General features: G+C 46.1%; 2 protein-coding genes across 6 annotated transcripts; both read right to left on the bottom strand.

Annotated features, from left to right (window-relative positions):
• Window positions 1-152: 152 nt before the first annotated feature.
• LOC147260709 (uncharacterized) lies at window positions 153-5,201 on the bottom strand. Its single transcript, XM_086205539.1, has 6 exons — window positions 4,721-5,201; window positions 3,277-3,409; window positions 2,719-2,853; window positions 1,168-1,624; window positions 681-876; window positions 153-286 (listed from the first exon to the last, which is right to left on the bottom strand). Exons 1-6 carry the CDS (start codon window positions 5,199-5,201, stop codon window positions 153-155), a joined length of 1,536 nt encoding a protein of 511 aa, XP_086061665.1.
• Window positions 5,202-5,669: 468 nt separating this feature from the next.
• On the bottom strand, window positions 5,670-27,750 carry LOC147260708 (rabphilin-3A-like). Of its 5 annotated transcripts, none has more exons than XM_086207418.1 (20): window positions 27,188-27,749; window positions 25,787-25,905; window positions 16,188-16,278; window positions 16,064-16,075; window positions 15,765-15,890; window positions 15,545-15,674; window positions 15,309-15,392; window positions 15,051-15,219; window positions 14,883-14,921; window positions 12,966-13,145; window positions 12,703-12,855; window positions 10,652-10,731; window positions 10,439-10,513; window positions 9,964-10,073; window positions 9,721-9,847; window positions 9,182-9,238; window positions 8,889-9,043; window positions 8,262-8,343; window positions 8,054-8,150; window positions 5,670-7,950 (listed from the first exon to the last, which is right to left on the bottom strand). In XM_086207418.1, the coding sequence occupies exons 3-20, from the start codon at window positions 16,259-16,261 to the stop codon at window positions 7,820-7,822; spliced, it is 1,881 nt and encodes a 626-aa protein (XP_086063544.1). In that variant the 5' UTR covers window positions 16,262-16,278; window positions 25,787-25,905; window positions 27,188-27,749; the 3' UTR covers window positions 5,670-7,819. The 5 variants fall into 5 exon arrangements, with proteins under 5 accessions (XP_086063544.1, XP_086063545.1, XP_086063546.1 ...); XM_086207419.1 differs by having other exon boundaries at window positions 27,247-27,749; XM_086207420.1 differs by lacking the exon at window positions 25,787-25,905 and having other exon boundaries at window positions 12,966-13,142; window positions 27,247-27,750.
• Between the last annotated feature and the right edge of the window lie 148 nt (window positions 27,751-27,898).

Below are 27,898 nucleotides of genomic sequence, written 5' to 3'. Positions count from 1 at the left end.
AATCACATGGTTGTGCAAATCTCCAGCTGTCCTGTGATGATAAACAAAAATCTAGCCCACACTATTTATAAAAAGCTAGGACTTCATATGAATATGGAAACATACACATACAGTAAAAAAACCAAAAAAAATCATTAAAAAGCAGAGATAAGTTACCGGCTGGTGCAGTCACAGTGGTAGGCTGTCTTATTCTCCGTGTTCTGTAGCTCATACTTCCTCTTCAAGGGGGAGATTTTATACCTGCATTCATCCAGATGTTTGAGGCTTCTACACAGGAGCCGACTGTCTGCAGGAGCAAGAATAAACACACGTTACATTACACACGTAGCAAAGAGACTCTTCCTTGGCTCTGAAGGAGCTTATTAGAGGTGGAAGAGTGCATGGTCTCACCTGTAGGGGGCATAGCTAGATAGCTCAGTAGCTTTGTTGAAAGAAAACTGGCCTTTTAATATTTTACCTTTTGGTATCTTGCCTCTTAAGAATTTAAACCTTATAAGTCCCTCCCTGAAATGTTGTGAAATGAAATGATAGATGCTTTTTGCACAAGTGTGCCTCACTGGTCAGAGCTGCTGCTTCTATCATGGCAGTGACAGAAGTGTGCCTTCTCCTGACAGATGGGTGGTCTCATGCTGCACAGGCCCCAGCAGAGATGATGGGGGCCATTAGCTGCATGCTCTCACCTGCCAGATTATGCAATGTTTTATTTTCTCTCGAGCCTCTCTCCCAGTGGGGGCTTTGCAGCCTGTTTTCTTGCAGCAGCTCCTGGTTCACTTCATTCCACAGCAGACGTGAATCCTTCTTCTCCTGCTGCCTGCCGTCCTTAAAAGTGGTGGCTTTTGCAGGGGCAGCTGTGGTCCAGGGTCTGGTCAGAGTGTGCTGGGAAGGTGGTAGTGTTGTCTGAGTCCGAGCTGGAGTCACGTTGACCAACAGTCTGTCTATAGTTGCTGAGGGTTTAACAATTGCAGTTTGTTCCTGACAACTTGCACAAGGATGCTGAAAAGTGTCGCCCCTCACAAGCGTCCCAGAACCACAACAGCGACCCGGTTTTTGAGTGGTTCTGCCACTACTGACGGTTTGGATGTCTGTCAATGAGAGCCACTGAGGGGCTGGTCTCTGAGTCGCAGCTGGAGCAGGTTGTGTTGTGGATGTTGTTCGTCGATGGGTTACTTGGGACGACTCCTGAATTCTCTGAGTCGGGTCAGTCGACAGGCCCTTTCTGGTTCCCTTCCTCTTTCCCACTCTTATCTTGTTTGAAATCAATGTGCTAGTTTCAGAAACATTTGTAAGAGCCATTTTCAGCGAAGGAGTAGTGGTGTCCGGCTGTGATATTAGGAGCATTTGTGCTTCCGAAGATGATTTCTGGCGCCTTTTACATCCGATACCCTTCATCCTTGGACGGGAGAAACTGTCCCCTCTTGCTCGGCCTCTGGATCTACATCCATGGTCGCCTCTGGGCGACGTCCTGTGCTTGCTGGTTACAGGACTCTGAGTGACAGGCTGCGTATCACTACTGTCTGACTTGTTGATGCTGGTGGCGTCTTCATGTTTGCCAGAAACACGTGAGGTGTTGTAAGACAGAGGGCGTCTGAAGACGGCGTACGGAGCCTCTCCTGCTGCCTTGCACCTATGAAGAGTAAAATGCTTGTTAAAACCCAATCATGGGAACAGACCCCCTCACTGAAAACTGCTTTTTCAAACTGACATTTACTACATTCCTTGCATATTCAGGTAACTGCTGATGTTGGTTTACTATTCAGAGTGCTTCATATAATGTGAAGGTACCGTATTCCTTCTTACCAGCTAATTACAGTGCTTCAGGAGGAAATTGAGGAGTCCCTTCCTAACACTCAAAGTGTCAGTGATAGTTATCGTAGTAAAGAAGTGGAGTCCAGGGACTCCTCCAGGGGGTCACCAGTAAAATGAAGGATGGTGGAATTTCACTTTCATGTTCTGTACGTGCCTGATGGGCTCTGAACACTGATGGATGTTAGTTTTCAGGTGATTTAAGAGAAATTCTCATTTGCTTTCGAATAACGTCTTAAGAACATGCAAACTTCTAGCAGGAAAACAAACAGCAAATGTGCAACTTTGCACAAAAAAAACAACAACAACCAAAACTTGAAAACTAGTTCAGTTTTAGGGGGTTAGATTAATGATGCTGTATCACATCTGTATCAGACGTCCCCAAGGGTAAGGGCCCCCTCAAACAGTGGAGTCTCAACAGTGAAGGCAAAGCAGGCCCATCTGAAAGGGCCCGAGCACATCTGATTAAATTAGTCCACTGCAACAAAAATTACGGTTCTGGTCCAATGTGCCTGGGACCCCCAGAGGAAATGCACCTGCTTATTGAGGAAAAGTACTTCAAATAAAGGGTCTGCAGCTTATTGAGGGTCCAGTTTGAGAGACCAGAACATACAATTTTGAGATCCTCTGGTCTACAGAATACTCTCAACCCTGGTAAGGTTAAGCAGTAATCATTCATTGTTTATAAAAGCATTTGTTAGTTATTTGACAGACGACGCTGTGGAACTGCAGCAGAGGTTTGGCTCGCCGCCCGTCATTATTACATTGACTTTGGCAAATGTCAGGCATGTTATTACAAGACAGAGCCTTCTTTTTTTTCTGACTGAGGTACATCTACCTCCCGTATAAGAATATTTGCTCCTTGCACCTCACAGGATTCATGATTCGTTGTAGATATTCTACGTCGACTCTTACATTCCCCACCAGTACATCTCAGTGCATCGCTTCAGTTGAGTGAGCTCAAAGCAGGGAATCTGCAGGATGTTGAAGAAGCTGTAGCCAACCATTCTGGAAATAGTGTCATTCACTCCAAGAAGGCAATCTCGAAACCTGGCGAGAGGCAGAAAACCACCCAGGGTCACGGTCAAGCAAAAAAAAACAACGATACAACAGGGATGTCAAAATGAGAGAGTGTGAAAACAAGTTTTCAGTTGTCAAAACAGTTGGACGCTCTCACAAGCACCTGTCTGCACTAGAGAGAGGGTGCAAATAAAATAGCTAGATTAGATATTACATAGTGAAGGTAGAATGGAATGCTCCCTCGCAGCGAGTAGAAGGACAACGAGCAACATGTTCACTCTTGACATGAAAAGGTTTTGGAGAGAGCTGATTGCAGGGATGTATTCATTGCCCCTGGATGAACTGTAGCATCACACAGCCTTTAAAACAGCTTAATTTATGAGCGTGGTGACAAAAGGAGTACGATCCACACATTCCAGACACGAGACCCACTTCAACAGAGTAGAACCTCACCTCTGGTCACAGTCACAGTGGGAGACCGTGAAGAAGTTGGGGTTGAAGACTCCGTAGTGAATGGTGAGAGCAGGGATGACGTGCAGGCAGTGGTCGTGCTCACGGCAGCATCGATCTGCACCCTCAAACATCCCTGAGCAGAAGAATTCACTCAAACGTCATCATCCGAGTCTGCAGCAGGTGCACCTCTGGGATCTATTCAGGTGCCTCCAGATTTACTTAAATCCACTGTTGCTGCCCCCACGAAGGAGGTTGTGTTTAGTTTGTCTGTCTGCAGGTTCACATGAAAACGAACAAACTGATTTTCATGAAATTCGAAAGCGAACAACAAAGCCAACAAAGAGACCGTTACACACTGGAGCAGATCTGGCTCAGGGGACAAACACAATCATGAGAGATAGGAAATGTGAGTGTCTGTACATTCAGAGCCCAGAGTAAAGCCGTCACAGCCTCAGTTTCCCGGTATACATAAATGTAAATTTGTCGTCTTACATGATGTAATACCCACGTATGTGGAAAGCTGTTTGGGCATAAAATTGATATCAGTGATATCAACCGTAGTTCAGCTCTACTAGTACTCAAATTTGGAGTACATGTACTCAATTTTGGTTTACTAGTGCACCAGAAGACTTTAATAATGGCGCAAAACTACTACTACTACTACTAGTGGACTGAAAAATGTTCTCGAGTTCTACTAGTACACTCTTTTGGGTTTACTAGTGCTAGTACTGGACTTAAAAATGTTTACTAGTACTACAAGTAAGCCTTATACTCTAATAATCGGGTGGGAAAAAGAAAATTAGAGCTTCCCACTGGCTTTCGATGATATTACCACCAATCAGAGCGCTGTATTTGGTTGTAATCCCTCCTTATTCATTTGCATTAGGGCTACTAGTACTATGAGTGACTCTTTGGGCTTTAGGAGTACTACAAGTCGACTAAAAACATTCTCCTGGTTCTACTCGTATACTAAGCAGGATTGGGCCTGACTGGTCAAAAACATGAACACTGGCCACCAAAAGGCATCACCAAAGATGGAGTTGGAGCCATAAAAAAAATCAGATTCGTAGTTTTGTTGTTGTTAAATCACTCAGGAAAAATCGAATGATGAAAACATCATTTCTTCAACAGCTTTGATAAATTCACCGTGATGATCTTGCCTTTTCAGGACATGATTTGAGAAACGATGACTCTATCATGGCATTCTTGGATCCTGCAGGTCAACGCAGTACGAATGCTTTTCTGTCCTGACCACAAGAAGGGCAGCTGAGGGGCCCCTAACATTCTCGGAGGGTCGTTTTCCACTTGAAGGCCCCTGACATGTGGTTGTCCGCGTTATGTAAGTCGGAAGTGCCTGATGTGAGTAAGCATCATTTCTCTGAACATTATGGAAACTGGAGAAACTTCAACCTCAGTGTAAAAGACCTGAATGAGCCGTCCTCACCCAGCTGCTCGTATCCACCTGCTCGGCTCCCAGAGCCGCACCACAGCGTCCCCGGGAATATCCAGGAGCGTTTACTCCGACGTGTCCCCTGTCCTCCATCTCTTCTTGTGCGCCTGGCAAACTTTGGCGCGCTGGAGCTGAGTGCGCAAGGATCATCCGGATCCAACTGCATACTGAGATTCATAAATCGCTGCGGGATCTCTGGGCTCTGGGTGTCGAGTCCGTCACACTCGCTGACGTAGCTCTCCACCACCGCCGGGCTGGTGTTCACCTCGCATGTCACCAGGCGCAGATCCTCGGACCACCGGGTGAGGTAGAGGGAGCGCACACCGGCTGAGTCCTCCCGCAGGAAGGTGACGCGCGTCTGTCCTCCCTCAGAGGGACCTGATCTGAGACACGAGAGACCTGAACCGGTCACATCCCGCACTGCCCACAAAACCAGCGCTGATAAGGCAAAGTGGAGCGCACCTTCGTTTCGCATCTCAGTGCAAAGAGAGTTTACTCCTGTTAGATCAGTGTCAGAAGTGATCTCTCTCTCTCTCTCTCCCTCTCTCACTCACACACACACACACACACACAGAAACATATGGTTGTGCGCGCGCGTGTGCGCGCGTAGATGAACAGCGGCCGGCGTCTATGGAGCGGTCGTGTGAGCTGACAGGCTCTGGCTATCAGTCTGTAGACGCAGGCTCGGCAGAAATATGACACTGCTGCGTGTGTGTGTGTGTGTGTGTGTGTGTGCGTGTGTAAAACACCTGATGTCAAGGTAATATATCTTTTCACTCATATTCACTCATATTAACATGTCATGTGTGGTGCAGAGAGAGGTTTTTTTTTGGACAAAACCATATGTTGTGACTGTGGAAGACGAAACACAACTAAACAGAACCAACCAGACAGTCAGACAAGACACAAATTCATACTTTGTATTTTGTAATCTTTGAGTAGTTTAATGATGCACACGATTCAACGAAATAGGATTTCTGAATGTCCTCTTTTATATGTTTTTGTGTATGCAATCGCCTTCACATAAATTCAATAAAGTCTAAAACTCGTAACTCCATGTTTCTAAACAGGCATGGTACAAATAATCAAATCAAGATGAGGACACCTGAGAGCCAGGTAAATCTAGCGCTCCACCATTCCTGTACCTGCCTAAGCTGTTTATGTTGATTCATCATTGTGTCAATCACTCATCTGATACATGATTTCCTCTTCTGATCCTCGTCAAGTTTCAGCAGCAACACTTCCATACACATGAGGCTCCTGGGTTTTTATCAGGTTTTATTCATCTGTGTAAACTCTCTGCAAAATCTTTACATGCAACATTATTTGCAAACATACATGTTTCCAGTGCATGCAGTATAACTATTTACAATAGAGAGAGAAACCAAGAAACATTCCACTTAACCGGCAGAATCAAGTAGAGACAGCGGTGGGTTCAGCTCTGAGAGAAACCTCTCAAAACAAAACAAAACAAAACCAAAAAACAGGCGAATATCATCTATGTTGAGCAACACGTGAGGCTAAGAAGCACAACATAGAAGCACGTGTGATGCTACTGGCAGGTGTTTCACACACTGCCACAGGGGGGCAGAGACCACCGGGTGCAGGAGAGATCCTCCTGCGTCTGTACAGAAGAAAGAGGCATTCAAAGAAACGGGTGAATCTCAACGTCTGCTACCTGCAGCGCTGGATATTGTTGATGTGCTCAGTTGATATCAGTGTCTCCGTCTCTACCCTGCGGATTCTATCAGGTCAGCTGATATTCAGATTGCGCCATAGTCATGCAGAATACGGCCTCCTGTATCTAAAGAATTAACAGGGATGTCATGGGTGTAAACATTAATGGAATTACAACAGCATTAATTTCTTACAAAGTTAATATATCTTAATATATATCTTGAACCACAAGACATTTCATGCATAGGATTTTTTTTTTGTCAGTGTATTTGTTTTGGAATACCTTGCAAACAGCGGTATAAATTGAGGTCATTCCATTTTGTAAGGTGTGCTTTCCTTGGTTTTGCTGTGATTAGTGAAGAAACACACACTAAAGCCTTGAATGGTGGGGGCGTGGCAGAGGGGAAAAGACCCTGCTTTTGTGCAAAGGGTGTTTGGGTGTAAAAGCGAGCCACGGCTGCCCCAGGCACACGAGAGTCACGAGCACAGTGCATGCAGGTAAAGCTGCACATACTTATGACAAAAAAAACAGTTCCACCCTCTCTTCCTGTTAAACGGAGCGGGGAAAATTCATTTAGGGAAACCTGTAAGAAACCTGACCGTGTGCATTCAGTGTAAAAACTGCTGTAGAAAACCTCTGAGGTGTCCACAACCTTCAGAAGAGAGTTAATACTTCCCACAAACTCAAATGTCACAGCTTGAATACAGAAAACTCCTAATAGTTACCTAGGTGTGCTCTAATTTTAAATCACAAATTAACAGCAACTGGTGAAAGATTCATCTAGCTCATCTATATATCTCTATGCTAACCTGAGCAATGTATCAGTATGTAAACATTTCTTCATGGAAATATACAATATGCTGAGGAACGGCGGGCACTGTTGAGATATCTGGAGGTGCAGCTGCATGTTTCCTGTGGCTTGGCATGCTGATGCAGTTCAAGTGTTACACTGCAGTGTGATAAAAATCACACAGTAGATCAACAACATTAATACCCTGACAGTCTAATGGATTTCAGGCATGAGCTCAACCCAGGCTTTTATGACCTTGAATGATGGTTGATGCTGTAACATATTGCTTTTCTTGTTCTCTGCCAGTGCTGCGTTCTTTTCTTTAGAGGAGAATGTGTCAGCACACTGAAGGCTATAACATCGCTGACAGACACCATGGTCTTTGTGCAGCTGCTCACTGACAGATGTCTCAGGTACATTAATTGATTTGTCCCAGAGGCAGACTAAGTATCGGCACAGGCAGAGAAATAGTTAATAGGGTGACAAGTCCACTACACTAGAGAAGAGGAGGCATGAGAACCTGTATGATGGTCAGGTAGGAAAAATTAAAAGTAGGGAGGAGACGTCATAGCTCATGCTGTATGGGAAGGGGTGGGGTTGGGAGGGTGAGGGCGGGGGCAGGTGGTTAATCACTAGAGGTATGGTTCTCATTCGCCAAGGTGTGCCAGCGCTCAATCTTCTTGTCCTTGTTCTTCAGACACTCGTACCAGTGCTTTAGCCGCTCTCCTTTGGCGGTGATGCCCAGCTGACACCCGCCTGTCAGGGAGGAGGGAGGAGGGAGGAGGGACGGGTAAGCAGCTGCTGCTGGGCAGGTGACAACGCTCCTCTCATGTCATCAAAGCAAGCGCCAAATACTCACCGATGTAGTCGTTGGATTTGCCGATGTCGTAATCCCACACAGAGATATCTAAGGTCTTCTTGGCCAGTTCACTGTGTTTGATGTCGTAGCTGAACTCCTGAAACGTAATCATGACTCTCACTAGTGATGGCACACAACCTCGGTGACAACGTCAGCAGTATGGCGTTGGCAGTAACCGTGTCCTTTCACCATCAACTCTCATACAAACCTCATTAAACTCTGGGTTCAAAGTCCTCTTCTTGATCTGAGTTTTACACTTGCCCTTCTTCCCCATGTCAGGTTTCAGACATCTGTGAGATACAGAGTTCATTCTGTTATTTCTGCATTGACAGACACACACACACACACACACACACACACACACACACACACACACACACACACACAGACTACACAGGTTACTGTACACCAGGTGAGGACAACACACTGTCATTGTGATGTTGGTTAAACCACCAGTTGTCACTTTAATTCAGCTTCCACGTCGTCTGGCTGGGACTCTCATCAAAATTCCCAAAAGATCTGATCAGGTGGAGTCCAATCAGAGCAACGTCCTGTTCTATGGTCAAATATCAAACATGGCCGCCTCACTACGGTTACACCCGTAAAAGAAAACTCAGTTTTCACAGTGACTCATCACCGAGTTCTTAAGATGGTCTTGACCGTTAGTTGATTCTACTCCACCCACCAGAGGGAGGACATCAAAGTGTATAAAAAAGATGTCATTTCCTGTCCACTATGAATAATCTGCCTGGAGCACCCCTCCCCCACGTTTAGGGGGAATCTGTATATTACTGTTTAAAGAGTCTTCACACCACCAAACACGACCTCTACCTACATTTTGACGTAAGGGTCAGAGTAGCCATTAGCGTCCATAGCAGCCAGATGGACGCAGCGCACCACGCCCACAATGAGGCGGTTCAGCTGGGTGCTGTACATGAGCGAGATCAGGATGCGGCCGCGCTCCTCTACCTCGGCGCCATCTTTACAGGTCTGGAGACGCACACGGACACACACACACAGCAGAATTCAGCGAGTCCAAACACACTTTAGGGAGATTCGTAATAAGATTTGTGAGAACATCTGGAGGAATCTGCCACGTTTAAACATGCTTCAAGATAAAAGTACTGCCTCATCTTCGTAGAGGGCGATGCCTCGCGCTCCCCCGGCTGTTGCAGTTCTCTTCGTCTGTGAGGGGGAAGGAGATACCAGCAGGTCAAGGGTTAAAGAAAATGTTCTAGATATTACATGAATACTGCACAGCAAAGTCACTTGAAATGTGACCGTGCCACACACCAGGTAGGTTCCTGGGCTCAGAACACCAGGGTCCCCCCGTGCTGCCAGCTCAGCGTTGCGGAACTGTATTTCTCTTTGCTCGCTTCATGCGTGGTCATTCTTTCATGTTTACTTTTCATGTCACTGAGTGCAGATAAAGTACTCACGAAAGACAACGACACAAAAGGTCAAACTAAAATATCGGAGAAATAAATGAATCTGGCGAGGACAGATGTCGGGGCGACGCCATTGTCTGACCGACCTTTAAGGAGAGCACTCATCAAACGATTAGCAAGTAACGACTGAATTGATAATGATCTTCTTTTGGAGATCTTTTGGCTCTGAGCACCAGGAGAGCACAGCATCATCATCCTGTCTAACTGAACTTCACTCACAGGAACAACTCTCTCCAGACACACGTTGAAGTTTTTCTTCTGGTTCAGCTTCAGTTTCTTCAGCGCCACTCGGGTTTCCCCAATAAACTCGTTGTGCCCGAACTTGTCCTCATCGCAGACAGACAGCCTGCGCAAATCAGAAGACACCCTTCATCACGCTGACAGCTTACACCGTTTAGGGAGACAGCTCAGGACAGATTGAGTGTGAAACATGAATTCAGGGATGCTCAGCGCAGTATTCACCTGAGGGTCTTACGCTGCATGTCTTCATCTGTCAGGCCGTGGTAGGTGAGGGTCTCATTCCACATGGGGTTACGGGTGTTTCTCAAGGTCTTTGTGCGCAGCTTGGTGGACTGTTAGAGGGTAGAAGAGGACAGGGGAACATCTTCAGGCACGCTGCAACATCTCACACGTGCTGTTTGTGCTATCCTAACACAGGGCGCACGCGCAAGGTTACCCGCCCTATCAACAGTTTCCTGTGCAGGAAATGTGCACAACCAGTAATATAATATTGAACACTCATTTATATCGTCTCAGTGTCCAATTGTATGACTGCATTTTCCATCTAATCAAACCACAAGGTGTCAGGCTTGAGCTTGCAAAAAGGCCACAGGGGTTTCAATTCACTATCCTTCCCCTTGCCTTACTCGTAGGATTTTAAGGCCATTAATCTTTCAAATGGGGGACATGCTTGGTGTTAGCAAGGTGTGTCTTGTACCTTACTAGCCCCTGGCAGCAGATGAAGCTTGACATAGGGATCTGCCAGTCCATTTGAATCCATGGGTTTTAATCCCTGGGGATAAAGAGCATCCATCATATCATGAGCAGCAGAGACAGCAATTTCTCTTAAGTACCACTCAGGAGCCATTTCACACAATCCACTCGGTTGTAATTGTTCCTATGTGTGACAGTCGGAGGAGGACGGTGGTACCTTTGCTTTGAGGATGCCACAGTGGAGGCTGTTGCTCTCCTGATCGTACAGCAGACTGAACTCCAGAGAGCCCAGAGTGGCTGAAAGAGACCCACACCAGTCGTTACATCAGACGGCGGAGAGCCAGCGATCCTGCTCATGAATAATTAAGCGCACAAATACAGGGTGCAATGCTCTCCTAATTAAACAACACTTAGCTTGTGGATACATGTCCTCAAGCATTACAAGTACAAAACGTGTACAGACCATTCACGCTCGTGCAGAAGTTCAGAGTCTTTAATTTACTTGAAGTAAATGGAGAAATCTCATTAGAGAGAAGGGAGAATTAAAATAAATCAAATAAACACACGTCTCCAAGGGAGACATCCACAAAGTAAGAAATTGCTGCCCACACAGGTTTTCTTTGGAAGGGTTTCTTTGCCTCCAATATATCTGTCAGTGAAAAGTATCCAAATGTCATTGCTTAATTTCTTTAGTACAAATGTTAATTATCCTGGATGGAGTTTCACCACTAATTAGCTGATCAAAAAGCACAGTGTTCTTCCAGCAAGATCAACTCTGTGCTCTGCTGGCTCAGCTCTGCTTTCAGTGCTTTCAAATGCTAATGCTAACACGCTTGCTAAGTCAAAGGCCATTATCACATGATCACCACCAAGTTTCTCCACCTCATTTGGAACTGACGTAAACCTCGGAGGTACTTTACAATGTCTGTTTATGCTGGTGTCAAAACCCACATGACACTGACACCAGGAAGGTCTCCTGACCATCTCCGTACGATGTGAGCATGCTAACATGGAAAATTAGATCCGAACAGCTGAGGCTAACAGCCCATTTTCCAGTTATTTGGTTATAAAACCTTAAGATACTCAAATGTAAATACTGGCACTATTTGAATTCAGTTTATCCTGATCAGGGCGTTGACGTCTGTACCAAAGATCACGATGACCCAGCTAATATTTCACTCTGAGCCACAAATGTCCCAGAGGAACCGCCAGAGAATGAAGTCTTTAGAATTCAATAAACCATGGAATTTTAGTCTGCACCAAAACTGAGGGACAAAGATCAGCCCTGTAACTTGACACAAACAACCCGTCATGCCGGAAAAAGAACTCGCTTGAGTTGAGGTCAAGACAAAAGTGGACAAAAGTCATGGTTTCATGGTGATTTTTCATGAATTCCTGTACCCATGTTTGCATCATTTTGTGATCACGTATGATGCGTAGCACGCATGTTGTCCGTTTCCACAATACCTGAATGCAGCATACGTGACATTTGAGAGATAAACAATGGCCATACTGTATATCAGCCGCTTTACACCGAAAGGCACTGCGAGGAATGTTTAAATCATTCAAATCAATCAAAAGCTACCAAAGACACAAATTCAGACATTTCCACTGTCAACACAGGGGACTTGATAAATCACAAGAGGAATCCACATCTCATTGGCCCTGTTGTATTTTAATTTATTTGCACAGCTTTGTATTCCTGGACCTAAATGAAAAAAAAAAGATTACCACCCAATCCCCCCGAGAGAGAATAAAGGCCGCTCGACGCTGCAGGCGGAGAATATGACTGGCATGGCACCATTTTCATTAAAACGGAGTATATGGAGGGCAAAAACTGTGCAGTTACACATAGTTTTTATCGCCATTGATTTACCGACTCATTCTGATTCCCATCTTCTGCAGTTTTACTGCTCATATTGATCGCCGTGCTTTGATAGCATCCACTTCTTATCAGTTGTCATTTTCTACACAGCTCCGTAGGCTTTGCCAGAATAATATTAAGACTATTGGGCAATTTATAGATATGAATTACCAGCAGATTAAAAGCCAAAAGTGATTTGGAATCCCTCAGGGGAAGAGCAACACTGCCAAATTAAGGACATCAACACGTCACTACAATATGTCTGGCTTTATTTAAAGCAGCTTGATTAAAAAAAACACCCCATCTGGTGGTGTTTACCTGAAAGAAACTACACACAAGGTGATATTAAAGCAGACGCATTAACGCTTTACTCTATGAAAAGAGTGAGCAGATGGTGTACTCACTAGCTTCATCAGAGTCATAGTCATTGGCCTCCTCCTCCTCCTCAGCTGGGGGAGGTTGTTGCCGAGCAGGGGGGGCGCTGTAGGCAGTGGGCTGCCTCCTGTCCTGTGCAGCAGGGGGCGCTCTCTGCTCTGAAGCGCCTCCATCTCCTGTCACTGGACCCGCAGACACATTCAAACACCTGAGTCTACACAAGTACGTCCACTTTATATTTGGAAGCCTTCATGAGGACATGTACGGGGGATTGTGTCCCAGTGCCTCTCACCCTGTGGGGCCGTGGGGGCTCCAGGCTGGGGTCTGGAGCTCTGAACAGGCACCATCTTCTTCATCACCACTGGGCTTCCCTGTCCCGCCTCTTCAGGACCAGCCCCGCCCGTGGCCATGCGCATGACTGATGGTTTAGGGGCCACAGGTGGGTAACCGGCCCGGGCCTGTGGCTCCGCTACTAAAAATAATCAGGAATAGTGTAATACAATCAACACACAGCCATACAGTATTCATAAGGGAGCCGTGCATATTCACACTCCAGGCTCTTACTGCAGAGGAATCAGTAATACTCTCTAGTCTCTCGGAATACTTTTGATGTGGCAGCTTTTTGTTGCAAAGGCATTGACCTACATACAAGGAGCTGTGGCAGCTGACTACTGTACACGCACTCTCAATACAGTCCGCCACCTGCTCGGGCCGGCTCCATCACATCGCGCAGGTAATCACGCTTAAAGTGTGATGCGGCCCGTGGCGCCAGCACCACCAGTGTCACAGCGTGCACATTTTGACAGCTTAATTGGGCTCTTCATCTCCCTCCTTTGCATCTGTGGGCGGTGCTGCCAAATTTGGGAAGCAGATGAAAAGGTTTGATGGTTGGGGGGGGGGGGAGCGGGCGGGGGTGAGAGGTGGGGCAGCAAGAGGACTGCTGCACAGATACTGATCTAATTAGACTGAGGAGGTGATGCTTTGAAAAAGTTCATTTCTAATTGAAGTAATTTCAGATAAGAGATTCAATATTTATATCTGAGCAGAGATAAAGCTGTTTGTATTGATGAAAGTACCGATGATGAGAGACGGAACACTAGCTCGTAGTATAGTTATAATATTTCCACACCAAAGCAGTGAAAGTATGAGAAATGAGTACTACCGACTCTTCAAGTGGTTCTTCACCCAAAAATATTAATTAGTTTTCTACCATGTATTTGCCGTTGGTTGTCTTTAATTCTTAATTATTATTTTTTACCTCTTTAACTTCTCTGTGGATCCAGAATTCAGAAAATGCAAACTGCATACTCCTTTTTAGAAATTAATAGAGACCCAAGATTAAAACAAGCAAAACTAAACTAAACATCAGTTTACAAAGTTTTGAAATGAATCAACCAGTTAAATCCACATTTTCTTTTTCCAGTCATAAACTCAATAATCCACAAGCACTTTGATTTAAGCAGGAGACAAACACACTAGCACAGTTCCTACATTCCCCCGCGTGGTCCTAACCCTGTGCGTGTTTTTGGACTCCAGTTGGTCCCCCTCCCAACGGTTCCAGTTCTGGCAAATGAACAAGCTGGGAGGCGGGATTTCAACTCCCGTGTTACTGAAAGTATTCGAGTATATCAAGTTTACAGCTGGACAAAAAAAACAAAACTTGGATTATAAATGTTCTGTATCACATTGCTGTTGTTCATCGTGGGCCTCCATCTGTTTCCAGTGGCTAGCGTTTTCTGGATTCACCAAGAAGTCATGCATGTAACAGAGAGTTTTGACTGAAGAAACGATCATTTTAGGGTGAAGTGTCACTGTAAACTCTGCTTTGTGTGGTGGGGATGGTGCATAATGTGTTAAAATTACAAACAACGCCAGTGTTGATCAATCAGGATGGGTTTTTTTGTGGCGTAATTCTCCGGTTCAACAACATCACGAGACAGCTAAAATAGCTAACAGCTAACAACACATGGGCATTGACATTTTTATCCATAGGCCTCCAACCCTGGTGATTTCCAGCAACACACAACAATTGACAGTGTGTCTCCTAGCAACATGTCAAATGTCCAAAACTCCTGTCATGCCAAACAGCCACCCAGAGACTTGAAGCTGCTGATCTACCCAGCTGTTTTACCCTCTGGTGAAGAATATGCACATCAACAGAAACAACATGTGACCAGCGGCTTTGTAAAAGAATTCCTCGATTACTTGCCTGAAGCTTGCGTGTCAGCGGCAGGAGCCCGACTCTGACCTACAAGAGAACAGAACGACTGTGACAACAATCACACAGGTCGATTAAAAGCAGGGATAAGAACCTGTAAGTTATCCAAATTAAAAATGGATGATGACTACAGACAGACTAAAAGCTGGCTGCACCCACCTGGAGGCTGAGGCTGGGTTGCTTCCTCTTTGGGCACCACAGCTTTTGGCCCTTGAGGTTCCGCTGCTTCCTGGGTGCCTGTCTCTTTGGGTTTAGATAACGGCATGGGCGCAGGAAGGAAATGCTTAGGAAAACCTTTAAAGAACCAGGCACCAGACCTCTTCCACACCTGAGAAAAAAATCAACTCAAACAATCAACTAAAAATATGTTTCCCTCCTGTCGATTCATGCATTTATTCGCCGGTGTAGAGCTCCCACCTCTCGCTGCTCTCTGCAGATCTTGCACAGCCACACGGCGCGGGGCCGGCTGCCACACTGCGTACCGCATTTAGTACACATGTTCTAGACAGCAGAGGAAAACAGAGATCTTCACTCGCTTGCCATTTTAAAATGTCATGACAAAGAGAGTGAAAGACTGTGACCTACTGAGTTCTGTATCAGTAGCAGCAGCGGGGTGGGCTGATTTTATCATAATTGGCCAACTCATTACCCACCTTTTTGCAGTCCTCACACACCACTGAGCTGACCCCAGGTGTGCCCAGCTGCTCCCCACACAGCACACAGCGGGACACTCCGTCCCCACACACAGTCTTCTTCATGTCGTCCAGGCGGTTTATCAAGCGCCTGCAGCGGGACAGGGTGACACCTCACTTATAATGTCTCTGTTAATTATCTGCATCTCATTAGGTGATGCACAGAGGGAAACCCACTGACCCGATCCTCTCCTGCTCCATGGCCTCCATTTTCTCAGCACGGGCAATCACACTGTTTATTATCTCCTTCTCTTCATCTGTCAGGTCTGGACCAGGACCAGGACCTGGCTGCATGGTCCAGTTGCCCCTGTCAGCCAAACATCCCCAGTTGATCAAACACGGTTGGTGATTTATGGGATGATATCCAATCATACTGCGCACGGTACACACACACACACACACACACACACTCACACACACACAAACAGCTGCATTTGCAGAATCAGATACAATGTGGAGAGATTGAGTAGATCTACTCACTGCTCTTTATCACTGAGGCACAGATCACACATCAGAGGGATGCAGGTGGAACAAAGGATTAGTGTTAGTGGCAGCGCAGGCATACAGAGGGATGGCAACAAAACGTTCCGATCATCACGCTCACCTAGCATGAACGCTTCTCTGCCTGTCGTTGGACACCCAGCGATCCGAGCTGCTGCTCACCACCGTGTCCGTCATGGCTGTTCTATCACAGTCTACAGGTGCACAGAGAAAGACGCTCTTTGGATTTCTGTTATGAAAAGATGCCACAGTTGTGGCTTTGTTTGGAAAGTCAGACGCCATTTAATGACGGCCATTTAATGACGGCCATTTAATGACGGCCATTTAAATCCTCACTTCCACACTCTTAGCTGTTCCATCATCACAGGGACAGTGCTGAGTTTTAAACAGAAACTAACAAGAAACATTTAATTGCTGCGGAGCGATGCGGAGCTAAATGAAATGTGAGTGAATTATGAGTATCGACACAGATCAGTGGGAGAAAATCACTTTTCCCTTCATCTATTTGCCTCCAATGACTTTAAATAACAAGCCTGAAATAGCAACAAAATACCAGCAAGTGGCTGCAGTGTAAGCACATTTCCTGTTGCCACATTAACAGAATAATCAGCTCCATCTTTTGTTGCCAGGCCTGTTTTAGCGAGTCTTTCCCTTCCACAGACATGGTGTAGCAAATCATGGCAAAGATAACACTATACACTGGTTTTCAAATGAGTGTGTGCTTGTGTGTGTGTGTGGTAAAGGGAACAAAGCTTGACAGTGAGGTGGGTGGTCGGGGTCGTTTAGGTTTATCTGCACTCTGAACATCGGTGCTAAAAAAAGATAAGGTGGTGGCAGCGCTTGTTATCTAAGTGAAACTTAAGAATTTGTGACCCAACGTGTATCTCGGAAACAGATGGTTTCATTTAGCATCGTGGCTTCATTACCCTATGACACAGGAGGAGGAGGAGAGCTGGTGCTAACGAGGATTTCTGAGTTTTCCATGAATGCTTCCACTGCCTTTAATTATGAACTCCACTGAGGAGGTGCTGCTTGTCGTGGCGTTTGTCTATTTTTTTATTTTGCCTGTAGGCAGAAGTATACAAACCCTATGTGGCTAACGTTCTCCTCCATGGTGCAGGGATGTAGAACTAGCCAAGGGAGAAACAATGACATTTTTGGGGCGGGCAAATCCTTGGGTTACCGTGGAGAGGTGGCCTTGTTTGATATTTTGCCATAGAGTGGCGAACTGCGGTAACTGGACTCCAGGTGGTCAGATCTTTCCTAAACTTCACGTTTGATGAGAGTCCTGGCCTGAAGATGTCCACAAACTGAATCATAGCCCCTCCTAGTGGTTACAAGAAGTAAGCCTTATGGAACAAACTTAATTTGATCTGCATCAAAATCACACTGTGTTGTCTTCATTAGATACACTCTTGGATACTAGATAGTAAGTGTGTGTTTTCTTGCTCCACCCAGGAGATGCAGGAGCTTCTTGGTGGGGGGTTAAACAGACGCACCTCTCCTTTACTGAGGTTCAGCCTGAAAAGACATCCTGCTACATCTGCCTGTCCTCAAAGATGAAGACAGGAACAAACACAGTGTTCTGGGTAAAATGAAGAAAGAACAACCTCATAGGTTGATCTTTCACATAAGGCTTTGTGAGCAAATTTGTCTAGTCGACTGAATCAAATAAATTTGCTCAGAAGACCACTCATGAGGTGAGTGCTATCCCCTTCCATGAGCGGGGGAAAAAAATCCTGGTTTTGTAGCTAAAAAGAAAGTCAGAAGAGTCCAGGAATGGGTGTGTCATCAGCGTATTTACAGTGCATGACGACAGGAGAAATTCTTCTGCAAAAACACACCGCAGAACACAACCCAGAGCGAACAAGAGCAGGAAACAGAAACCTGTCAGCTGTTTGAGTTGCTCACCAAAGCCCCTGTCCATATGATGCACTGACAAGTCATTCACAGAGTGACACGATAAAGGTGCTACAAAGATGTCAGTGTGAGTGCCTTGGGCCAGTGTGTGTGTGTGTGTGAGTGTGCGTGTTTGAGTGTGTGTGTGGGTTGGTGGGGGGTGGAATTGAAGAAGATCTCAGCCAGACAATCCACGAGGATGCAGCAGTGTACATCCTGAGGGCAAGTACCAGCATCCTACAACAATGGCCCCTCTGACGGACTAAAAGCATCATGAGCTGCGATGGTGCAGGACAGGAAGAGGGCAGGCGCTGTGCGTCCGACGGAAAAGATCGTGTGAATGCAAAAAGGGAAATCAATAGGTTTTTCTTGTCAACAGCTTTTTTAATTACAAACATGAAAAGGTTGGAACAAGCACAGGAGAGCACAAGCAGGGTGCTGCGCCACTGTCTCTCTCATTCAGCGGCTCATATCACGCCGTGTAACGTCTGAGCTCATACCTTCTCAGCTGTAATCTCTTGCTGCGCTGCCTGTGGGATTCACAGAATAATAACAAATTTGTTGTGCTATCCATAGACTCTGTGGGTGTGGGCTTTTCCCTCTGACGCTGATGCTCCTGCTGCTGCATCCAGCCAACAGTCTTCAGGGAGCACTTGTCTTATTTCTCTTTTCAGCAGCAGTACAGTGAGTCAGACATTACTCTGACTGAGCTGTGCATTTCATCAACAGCAGGCACTTGCCAAAGAGAATTAAAGCACTTTCAAAAAAATGATTGTCCTGGAGAGGTGGATGAGAGACACTGAGGCATTCAGACTTCCACTCACGTGGGCTTTTTAAGTGAGTGATGGTCCAATTGGACCTTAGGCCCTCATGTGCATTCAGATGTTATGTCTCAAAAGTTTTTATTATATTTGTTCAAAATGCACTGGAGGCTAATCTTTTAGGGGCAGTCTCCACCAAAATGTTACCGTGAACCTCCTTATTCTGTGGTTATGACATCATTGTGTTCCTCACTCAGTTCTAATTGTTATTAATCTGCGTCATCTCCAACTTGGTGCCACGCTCGTTGGCATCCTGACTCAGTCAGAGTGAGTATACTCCTCTGGAGAGCGGCAGATATCCTCTTGGGCTTTTTCAAGAGCGTCACTTAGCGGCTATGACGAAGGTTCCAGACACGCTGCTCTGCAAAGTGGTCTCTGGAAACCCTGAGAGCCTCCACACAAATACGGCAGGCATTAATAGTAACAGATGAAGTGTGTAATACAATGACAACAGGAAAGAACAGAAGGAGTGCGTCTACTCAGACAGTCGTCTGCTTTATCATCAGAAGTCATTCACGCAACAGCGTTTTTCCTGTCTAGGATTTCACACAGAGGTGGGGGGGACCCATTTATAAATCTGTGGCCCTTTGGCCCCAAGAGGAGAGTCAATACAAATCTGCGTATGTGCATCCTCTGGGACGCATATGTACAAACCTCCCAGAGCCACTGGCAGCCATTTTTAGAAACACAGCCAAGCATTCTCCTTGGTTACTTGAAGTGAATGCTCAGCATGAGTAACTAGCTTGAAGTCGTCTTGAATAGCAGGTGGATGACTCATTACTGCAGAGCAGATGACGGCTACAGGAGCGCAGAGGAATAAGAGCACCTGCAAGACAGACAGCCTGGGTTCTTGCCCCAAAGATAACTACAGAAGACAAGTCAGTGGGGTCATGATGAGGTGTGTGTGTGTGGGGGGGGGGGGGGGGGGGCAGCAGGCAGAAGTCCGAGGGAATGACATCAGGTTTTCCTCCGATGCTTTCAGATTATCAAAAGGTGAATAGCACTGAAACAATTAGCTGCATCCAGCAAGGTGTGTGTCTGGATGCTGCCAACGCCGCTCACTGTAAGTCAGGAACCATGTCATTGACTCCTATTAACCTGAACTATACAGGTTTCACTGCGGTCTAAGCAGGATCCCTCGGCCTGCTGACAGCCATATTGGATTATTGTTTCATATTCAACCTTTAATATCGCTCACGTGCCTTGATGGATTTGGTGTTCAATGGATTCAGTGGTTTCTCTGGCCAGTGGGATGGGCCACTGAATAACAGATGCTCTACATTCAAGCAACATCAGAGTACCCTACCCTCCCTCAGAGTACCCTACCCTCCCTCAGAGTACCCTACCCTCCCTCAGAGTACCCTACCCTCCTCAGAGTAACCTTCCCTCCTCAGAGTACCCTACCCTCCCTTCAGAGTACCCTACCCTCCTCAGAGTAACCTTCCCTCCTCAGAGTACCCTACCCTCCTCAGAGTACCCTACCCTCCTCAGAGTAACCTTCCCTCCTCAGAGTACCCTACCCTCCTCAGAGTACCCTACCCTCCTCAGAGTAACCTTCCCTCCTCAGAGTACCCTACCCTCCCTCAGAGTACCCTACCCTCCTCAGAGTAACCTTCCCTCCTCAGAGTACCCTACCCTCCTCAGAGTAACCTTCCCTCCTCAGAGTACCCTTCCCTCCTCAGAGTACCCTACCCTCCTCAGAGTAACCTTCCCTCCTCAGAGTACCCTACCCTCCTCAGAGTAACCTTCCCTCCTCAGAGTACCCTACCCTCCCTTCAGAGTAACCTACCCTCAGAGCACCCTTCCCCCCTCAGAGTACCCTACCCTCCTCAGAGTAACCTTCCCTCCTCAGAGTAACCTTCCCTCCTCAGAGTACCCTACCCTCCTCAGAGTACCCTACCCTCCTCAGAGTAACCTTCCCTCCTCAGAGTACCCTACCCTCCCTTCAGAGTACCCTACCCTCCTCAGAGTAACCTTCCCTCCTCAGAGTACCCTACCCTCCTCAGAGTACCCTACCCTCCTCAGAGTAACCTTCCCTCCTCAGAGTACCCTACCCTCCCTCAGAGTACCCTACCCTCCTCAGAGTAACCTTCCCTCCTCAGAGTACCCTTCCCTCCTCAGAGTACCCTACCCTCCTCAGAGTAACCTTCCCTCCTCAGAGTACCCTTCCCTCCTCAGAGTACCCTTCCCTCCTCAGAGTAACCTTCCCTCCTCAGAGTACCCTACCCTCCTCAGAGTAACCTTCCCTCCTCAGAGTACCCTACCCTCCTCAGTGTACCCTACCCTCCCTTCAGAGTACCCTACCATTCTCAGAGTACCCTCCCTTCCCCTCAGAGTACCCTACCTTCCTCAGTGTACCCTACCCTCCCTTCAGAGTACCCTACCATTCTCAGAGTACCCTCCCTTCCCCTCAGAGTACCCTACCTTCCTCAGCGTACCCTACCCTCCCTCAGAGTACCCTACCTTTCTCAGAGTACCCTCCCTTCCTCTCAGAGTACCCTACCTTCCTCAGAGTACCCTACCTTTCTCAGTGTACCCTACCTGCCTCAGAGTACCCTACCTTCCTCAGTGTACCCTACCCTCCCTCAGAGTAACCTAACCCTCAGAGTCGATTCCTCCAGGTAGAATTGTACAATACAAACCAGCTCTTCAATCAAAGTTGACTCAATTTGTACTTTTCAAACATGTAACAGGAGAACAGCAGCTGCAGTACTCCCCTGATATTGTAGTACACCCCCTAATCTGTCCTATTTGCAAATGTATTGAAAATAAAGACACTGAAATAATTTGCTTGTATTCCAGGGCAAGAATTCCCTCGCCATCCCCCAAGAAGGACATTTCTAAAATGGGTTAATTGAAATTGGAGATCAATGTGAATTCCCAAGACTGATTTCACTTGAATATATCTTTCATCATGCCCCCCCCCCCCCTTCCTGTTTTGATGCCTGGGGGTAAAACCTGCGTTCAGTGGAAAGCTATCCTTCCAAGTGGCCACCAACATCCCTCCTGACCATGGAGTCCCTGCTGGTTCAGATCAGCACTTTCCTTCTATCAACCATTTCACCAAGGCGCTGATGCTAAATACAAGCCAGCATTTATGTCCCCGTCAGCACATCAACACACCACTGACTTCATGATGTAGCCATACACGCTTTGTCAAGTTGCCATGACCATGAATGTTTCAGCGGAGGTAACACGCCACGTCGTTTCCCATTACGGATTTAATAACCTCGGAACCACAAGCAATTTTTCACAATGTTGCAAGGAACCAGCTCGGCTATAGCATTTTTTTAACTCAGCCATTACTGGGCTCCTGCTGCCTCGGATGAATTCATCATTCATCCTGATGAGTGGGAGCGAATGAGTTGTAGCCCCAAGATACATAAAACCTATTCGTCTATCCAAAAATAGCAATTATTCAGACGGGGTGTTTGGCTTAAAAATAAAGGAGACACTGTGATGTCCTCTTTAAATTTAGATATTGTTACGATTACCTACCAGACTTCCAAGAGATTTTGTTTTTGCAGTTTTGCATCTTTCATAGAAAAAAAAAAGTTTCTTGAAGAATCAAAAGAGCTGTGTTTCAGAGAGGATAAATCATTTCATGTTCATACATTTTCTTGCTCTACCATCTGGCCTGGCTGTATCTCAGATTGTTTTATGCATTATGAAAGAGAACACAGTCCTCATCCTCAGACTGAAGACTCCTGGCTGCTAGTGACTCGGCTCAAGTCCCGCTTCCGATGATCTGGAACAACATGCACAAGGACGAGTGAAAAACTATTTGCTCTTTCTATAAATAAAGCCTTTTTGAAAGCCAATCAGGAGGCAAACTTAAACTTTTTCTGATAGCAGGGAAGACATGATGGGAGGGTTTTGTTACACCTTGGAACAGAAGAAGAATGAACTGGTTTTCGTTTTATGTTCACACATTTTCTCTGTCAAATCCATCCCTTAAACTGACAAGGTGCTGACATGATGCTAAATCTCATTTCAAAAATCAAGGCAGTGTTGGCATTTGCAAAACTTTAATAAAGAAGAAATGAGATTTTAAAGCCAAAAGGCATGAAAAACAGCTGAAAAACAACGAGTGATGCTGCAAGAAGCCCTTTCATGACTGTAAGGGCTCCGTTTATGAGTCATCCGCTGACTTTCGCTAAAATGTACAAAAAACATGAAAACACCTTGAAGCGCACACAACCTTCCTACCATCAAGAGGTACAACCGGCTCCTGACATCAAGCAGAGAGAGAAAAAACAGTGAGGCAATCAACGACTGCATCACTTCTCTGTGTCTCCAGAATGCAGAAAGAGCCAGCCACGTATATTCAACGTGAAGCTAAGGGCGCCTCCTGGCAACCTGCATCGATAGGTCTTTAACTAACTTATTTGGAAGGGAACATTTTTGATTTTTTTATAAAACTGAGTTGCTATTCTTTATTGTATATCCTTTAATCTTTCCCTTGCTAAGCTTATATGTAGTCTTGGTGTCTATCATGTGAGATTGTTTGAACTATTTTTGTCTGTTTTGGGACTCCCCGGGAAAAAGATATGTATTTTTTTCTCAATGGGATCCTCCTGGCTAAATAAAAGCATGAATGAAAATAGAGGGAACTCAGCCAAACCCTTTTTTTTTCCCCCTTTAAAATAAATGCAATTTTTCACTTTGTTAAATGGATCTGCCTCAAATCTTAGTGAGCTCTTCCTTGGCCCATACTGAACCCTCAACCTAATTTGATTAAATCCACCCACATCATTTTTGAGCTCTGCTCACAAACGCCACCAAAATCCTGACGTCCTGAGGTGATGACATAAAAGAGATCTTCAATGTTCTCTCTACAGTTCTCCAAACTGACCCCCCCACAGAGTTCAGCTGCTCACACACCTGGCAAGTGGAGAAAAACGGTGGGAGCGACCGAAAATAGGAGGCAGCCACCCACTCTGAGCTGTATGGCATAACTTCATCCATCCCCCATAGAGGACTGAGACACGCCAGCATAGCAGCACACTGAGGCCTGGACCTGAGCACTGCACCAAGAAGCCCTCCACTGCATGAGGAAAACATCACTCAGCATTTCTCAATTATTTACAACTCCCACCCACAGTGCCTTTCACTCAGTGAGTCCCCTCTTTATGGTGCTCAGATGGCCATCAAACAGTAAAAGTAGAGAAAATCCACAAATTGGTCAAACTGAACCGAGCTCCACTTTGACGAACAACACCAGTGTTTGGGATTTCAGGCTTTTGTGTGTGTGGTATTGACAAATTAGTTTTAACTCCGACAACGGTGTTGATAAGTGCCATCTGTGAAAACCATCTGTGAGGACTCTTCACCTCTCAAAGGGAAAAGTGTTGCATTTCCCGAGCAGGCACAGCTCCAGATCCCGCATTGGCTGAGGAACAAACAGGAAAGACCATCCAGTGACCAACAAGCTATCACGCTGTTATCCCGCTCAGCACTACCCAACACACATAAACACACTCTGGTAGCCTTTCATTCTTAAATCAACATGTACTGAATTAGAATCCTCCTCAAATTTTGCAGAAAAACAATTAATTGCTGTCTCAGAAAATGCGACGGGAGACTGAGAATTCTTCCAACCAGCTCTTATTTTAGAGCTACAACAGTAAACAGCGATCAAACATGGAGCAGTCAATTAACTGCACTCCAGCAGCATCCTGCAGTTAAGTCTCAGATTTGCCTGGATGATGGTGATTCATCCCTGAATGCCCTGGAGGTAATAGGTGGGACCTGGAGAACAGGCCGCTGATGCATCGGCCGGTCATGCTTCTTCAATTTCCTCTCATCGCATCTCAGGGAAACAAGTACCACAACACAGGGGCATTAAATCAGTGCGCTAAAAGGTTTGTGGTAGAAACACTACGCATCCATTTGCCTCTACACGAAGCAACCTACAGCTGGCGGTCTGTTGAGATCATCAACATGGCTGAAGACACAGGAGGATGACGGATCCCCCGTCAGTCCTGCGGTGTGATGGCCACAGCGCTTTGTTTGTGTGGGATCTGGCAGCTGCTGGACATCCCACCCTCCCTCTTGCCCCAGCAGCCAACCAGCAGGTACAATACTCCTGGGTGTTTTTAGCAGGTCTGCTGGCAGAGAGTCTCCTCTGGTCTAGAAGTGCTGCAGCACTACAACTCCTGGTGGAACGCTCTGCTGGCCAACCCCCAATAACAGGTTTATTTATTCCCGAATCTCTGGGAGAAAAGCAACATATGAACAGAGGTGATGATAATGAATCAAAATAGTTTAGTGGTCATTGTTTGAGGGCGGGGCCATGAGCTGTGTGACATCACACATCCATGTCGTCTCAAAAGCTGCCCAGGATCCTGTCTGTGTCATCAGTCTGTCTTTTTTTCAGAGCCCAGACCCCCTCAGAGCCTGGACTTCAAGCTCAGCAGCGCACGCCCTCAAGGCACATGCCACTCACACGTCACGTCTGACTTTGATCAGATGAACAGTCGCTGAGATCGAGTCACAGGTAGAGAGATTTCTCGCATGTATTGTAAGAAGATAAACAGCATGTGTATATCTTCATAGGCGCACAGATGAAATCCCAGTCCAGTCCAGCAGAGCAGGAGGGTCAGTCTTAGATTTTGGACTCCTTGCTCTCTTAGATCTCCCTCAATATAACGGATCAGATCCGCAGTTTCAGGGAGGCTGCTGAAACGATCTGTCGGCGCTTCGATGAGAATTTGAGGATGAAGCCACTCCCTTGTGAGGCTTGAATGCAAATGCCACTAATCGTGCAACAAATATAAATCTATGTTCAAAAAAAAAAGATGCAGAGAAAAGCTTCAACGTGTTCTAAACTCCATATATGGATTGTGAAGAACACAGAGGTACATGGAGTCATGCACCTTTTACTAACAGTGGCCATGGTAACGGTGAGATAAGAGAATCACAATGATTAAACTCTGTGAGTGTGTGTGAGTGTGTGTGTAGTTGTAGTAGTAGACTATACCTGAGCCAAATGTCAAAGCCAGTGCAGAACGCGCTCCTGTTTTAGTGTCAGTGGATCACAAACCGAAGCTGCAGCTAGAAATGATGCATCTGACACGGTTGGTTCTCCAGCTGAAAAGACTGCATGGTATGAAAGCAAGACAAGCTGCAGACATGGGATTCTGGGTACAGTTCAGCTTTAAATAATGCAGTTAGCATGCAGAGCATTTACTTCACTCCTCCATCTTTTTTACAGCTTTTCCCTAAACACACCTCTTTCATTTTTTTCATGCTTTACATGACAATTTCATTTCCTGTCTGATTTCTGAATATAAAGGCTGACTGAGAGAGAGGCACCAGCGCAAGGGTGTAACATCCAATCACTACTGTAGGTGCTCGTGTGAGAGGAGGCAGCTGCAGATATCTCTCGGACCATTCATTCAGTCTTTTCTCCCCTCCCCCATTTAATCCCCATGCTCCAGGTCTGTAGGAGGAGTTGGAGATGGTGGAACTAGGAGGCGGATTTACAGCTCTTTCTTTCTGTCCTCCTTCCATTCTGGCACCAACAGCAACAATCAGGTTTTGTCCAGTAAAATGGGTTACACACACACACACACACACACACACACACACACACACACACACACACACACACAGAGAGTAACCCATGGGTGCAGCCTCACAATAAAAAGCAGACTGGATCACCTGGAGTCAAGTGCAGCCTTGCCCACATCTGAGGGCATCATTGTTATTTTCCTCCCAGTCCACAGGCGCAAAAACCCCAGGAGGTGCACCCAAAAAATCCTGCAGCAACGCCCAGGGACCGCAACCACACAATCTCCCACATGACTTACCCCGGTTCTCAGATCTGCAACCAGGAAGCCCTCCTTACTGGGGTGCAACCAGCTACCAGGGTTAATTTAAAACACCGTAGAACACAGCCCATCCAGCAACAACAAGAGTTTGATTCATCACTCCTGAATAAACTGCGTGTAAAACACCAAAGCGTGCTGTAGTAAATAAATGCAACAAATAACATGCAACACCTCTGCATGAATGACTGGCTCCTTCTGCTGCAGCAGACCCATGTTTTCACCAAATAACAACGAAATCTATCAAACGATCATTTACATAATTTGTACTTCACAATTAGCAGCAGGTTCATGCATGAGCAACACACACACACACACACGCACACGCACACACACACACACACACACACACACACACACACACACACACACACACACACACAGGCACAAATGTTCTGCTTTCATTCACCCAAAAATACCAAACAGAGGCAATGCAATATGTTTCCAGTCAGCAAACCCCTCCGGTCCTCTCTTGTGAATGAAACGCTGCATTCATTCAAGTTGTAAACGACGAATCCTAATTCACTGAGTCACCGGCCGATGGCACCAACCTGTCAGGACGAGGAAGAAACGTCTCAATGCTTGATCATCCTTCGAGGGCGACTGTTACCTGAGAGTCCAGCCCAGCCTCCTCCTACGGTGCGGACTCAACGTCTGTGCGGCTCCTGGATCAGAGCTCGGACTCAGTCCTGGCGCATGGTGCCTGTCACCAAAACCTGTTTTTTATTTATTTATTTATATATATTTTGTGCCTGGAGGACTAGTCCGTTGCTGGAGGCACGGCGGATCTCTTCAATGCGTGGGAACTCGTCTTCTCTCCTGCGTGGCGGAGGATGGAAAGCCCTTGATACCCTGGGAAGGAAACCCCTGGATCTGAAGTGATACCACTGATGCTGAAGTGGACCGTCATCACCTGATCCATCCGTCTTCGCACCAGTGGCTGAAACTGCCTCATAATCCGCGCGCCCCTGTTGAGATGTTGACGTTGGTCTCAAAAGATCTTGATTTACAACTGCTTTTTATGTTGTCCTCTCATAGTCACAGTTCGTCTCCCAAATCCAGCGGGTTTTTTTCCTTTTGTCATAATTTGCCCCTGTGTTGTTTATATATGTAGAGTTTTTTTTTTAACAACTTGGTGTTTAATTGCAGTCATGCACATTTAGAATAAATTTATTTCTCCACTTTTTATACCTAATTTGAAATGGGTTGTGGTAATTTCTGTGTAAATTGTAATAACTGATATAGAATTTAACAAATTAAAT

This window comes from Aulostomus chinensis, chromosome 6 (assembly GCF_037954235.1).
Source record: "Aulostomus chinensis isolate RoL2024-O1b breed Wild chromosome 6, RoL_Achi_v1.0, whole genome shotgun sequence".
Lineage (NCBI taxonomy): Eukaryota > Metazoa > Chordata > Actinopteri > Syngnathiformes > Aulostomidae > Aulostomus > Aulostomus chinensis.
Note: the sequence above shows the minus strand (reverse complement) of the source record. Positions and strands in the feature narration are given on the sequence as shown.

What these genes read in the sequence shown, in the direction of transcription:
- LOC147260709 (XM_086205539.1), bottom strand. Translation starts at nt 5,201, where the DNA reads ATGCGAAACGAAGGTGCGCTCCACTTTGCCTTATCAGCGCTGGTTTTG. An exon ending in CACTGTGACTGTGACCAGAG is followed by an intron (nt 2,854 to 3,276) that starts GTGAGGTTCTAC and finishes GCCTCTCGCCAG; the next exon opens with GTTTCGAGATTGCCTTCTTG. An exon ending in GAATTCAGGAGTCGTCCCAA is followed by an intron (nt 877 to 1,167) that starts GTAACCCATCGA and finishes CCACCTTCCCAG; the next exon opens with CACACTCTGACCAGACCCTG.
- LOC147260708 (XM_086207418.1), bottom strand. Translation starts at nt 16,261, where the DNA reads ATGACGGACACGGTGGTGAGCAGCAGCTCGGATCGCTGGGTGTCCAAC. An exon ending in CTATGACTCTGATGAAGCTA is followed by an intron (nt 10,732 to 12,702) that starts GTGAGTACACCA and finishes GGTCTCTTTCAG; the next exon opens with CCACTCTGGGCTCTCTGGAG. An exon ending in TCGCCCTCTACGAAGATGAG is followed by an intron (nt 9,044 to 9,181) that starts GCAGTACTTTTA and finishes GTGCGTCTCCAG; the next exon opens with ACCTGTAAAGATGGCGCCGA.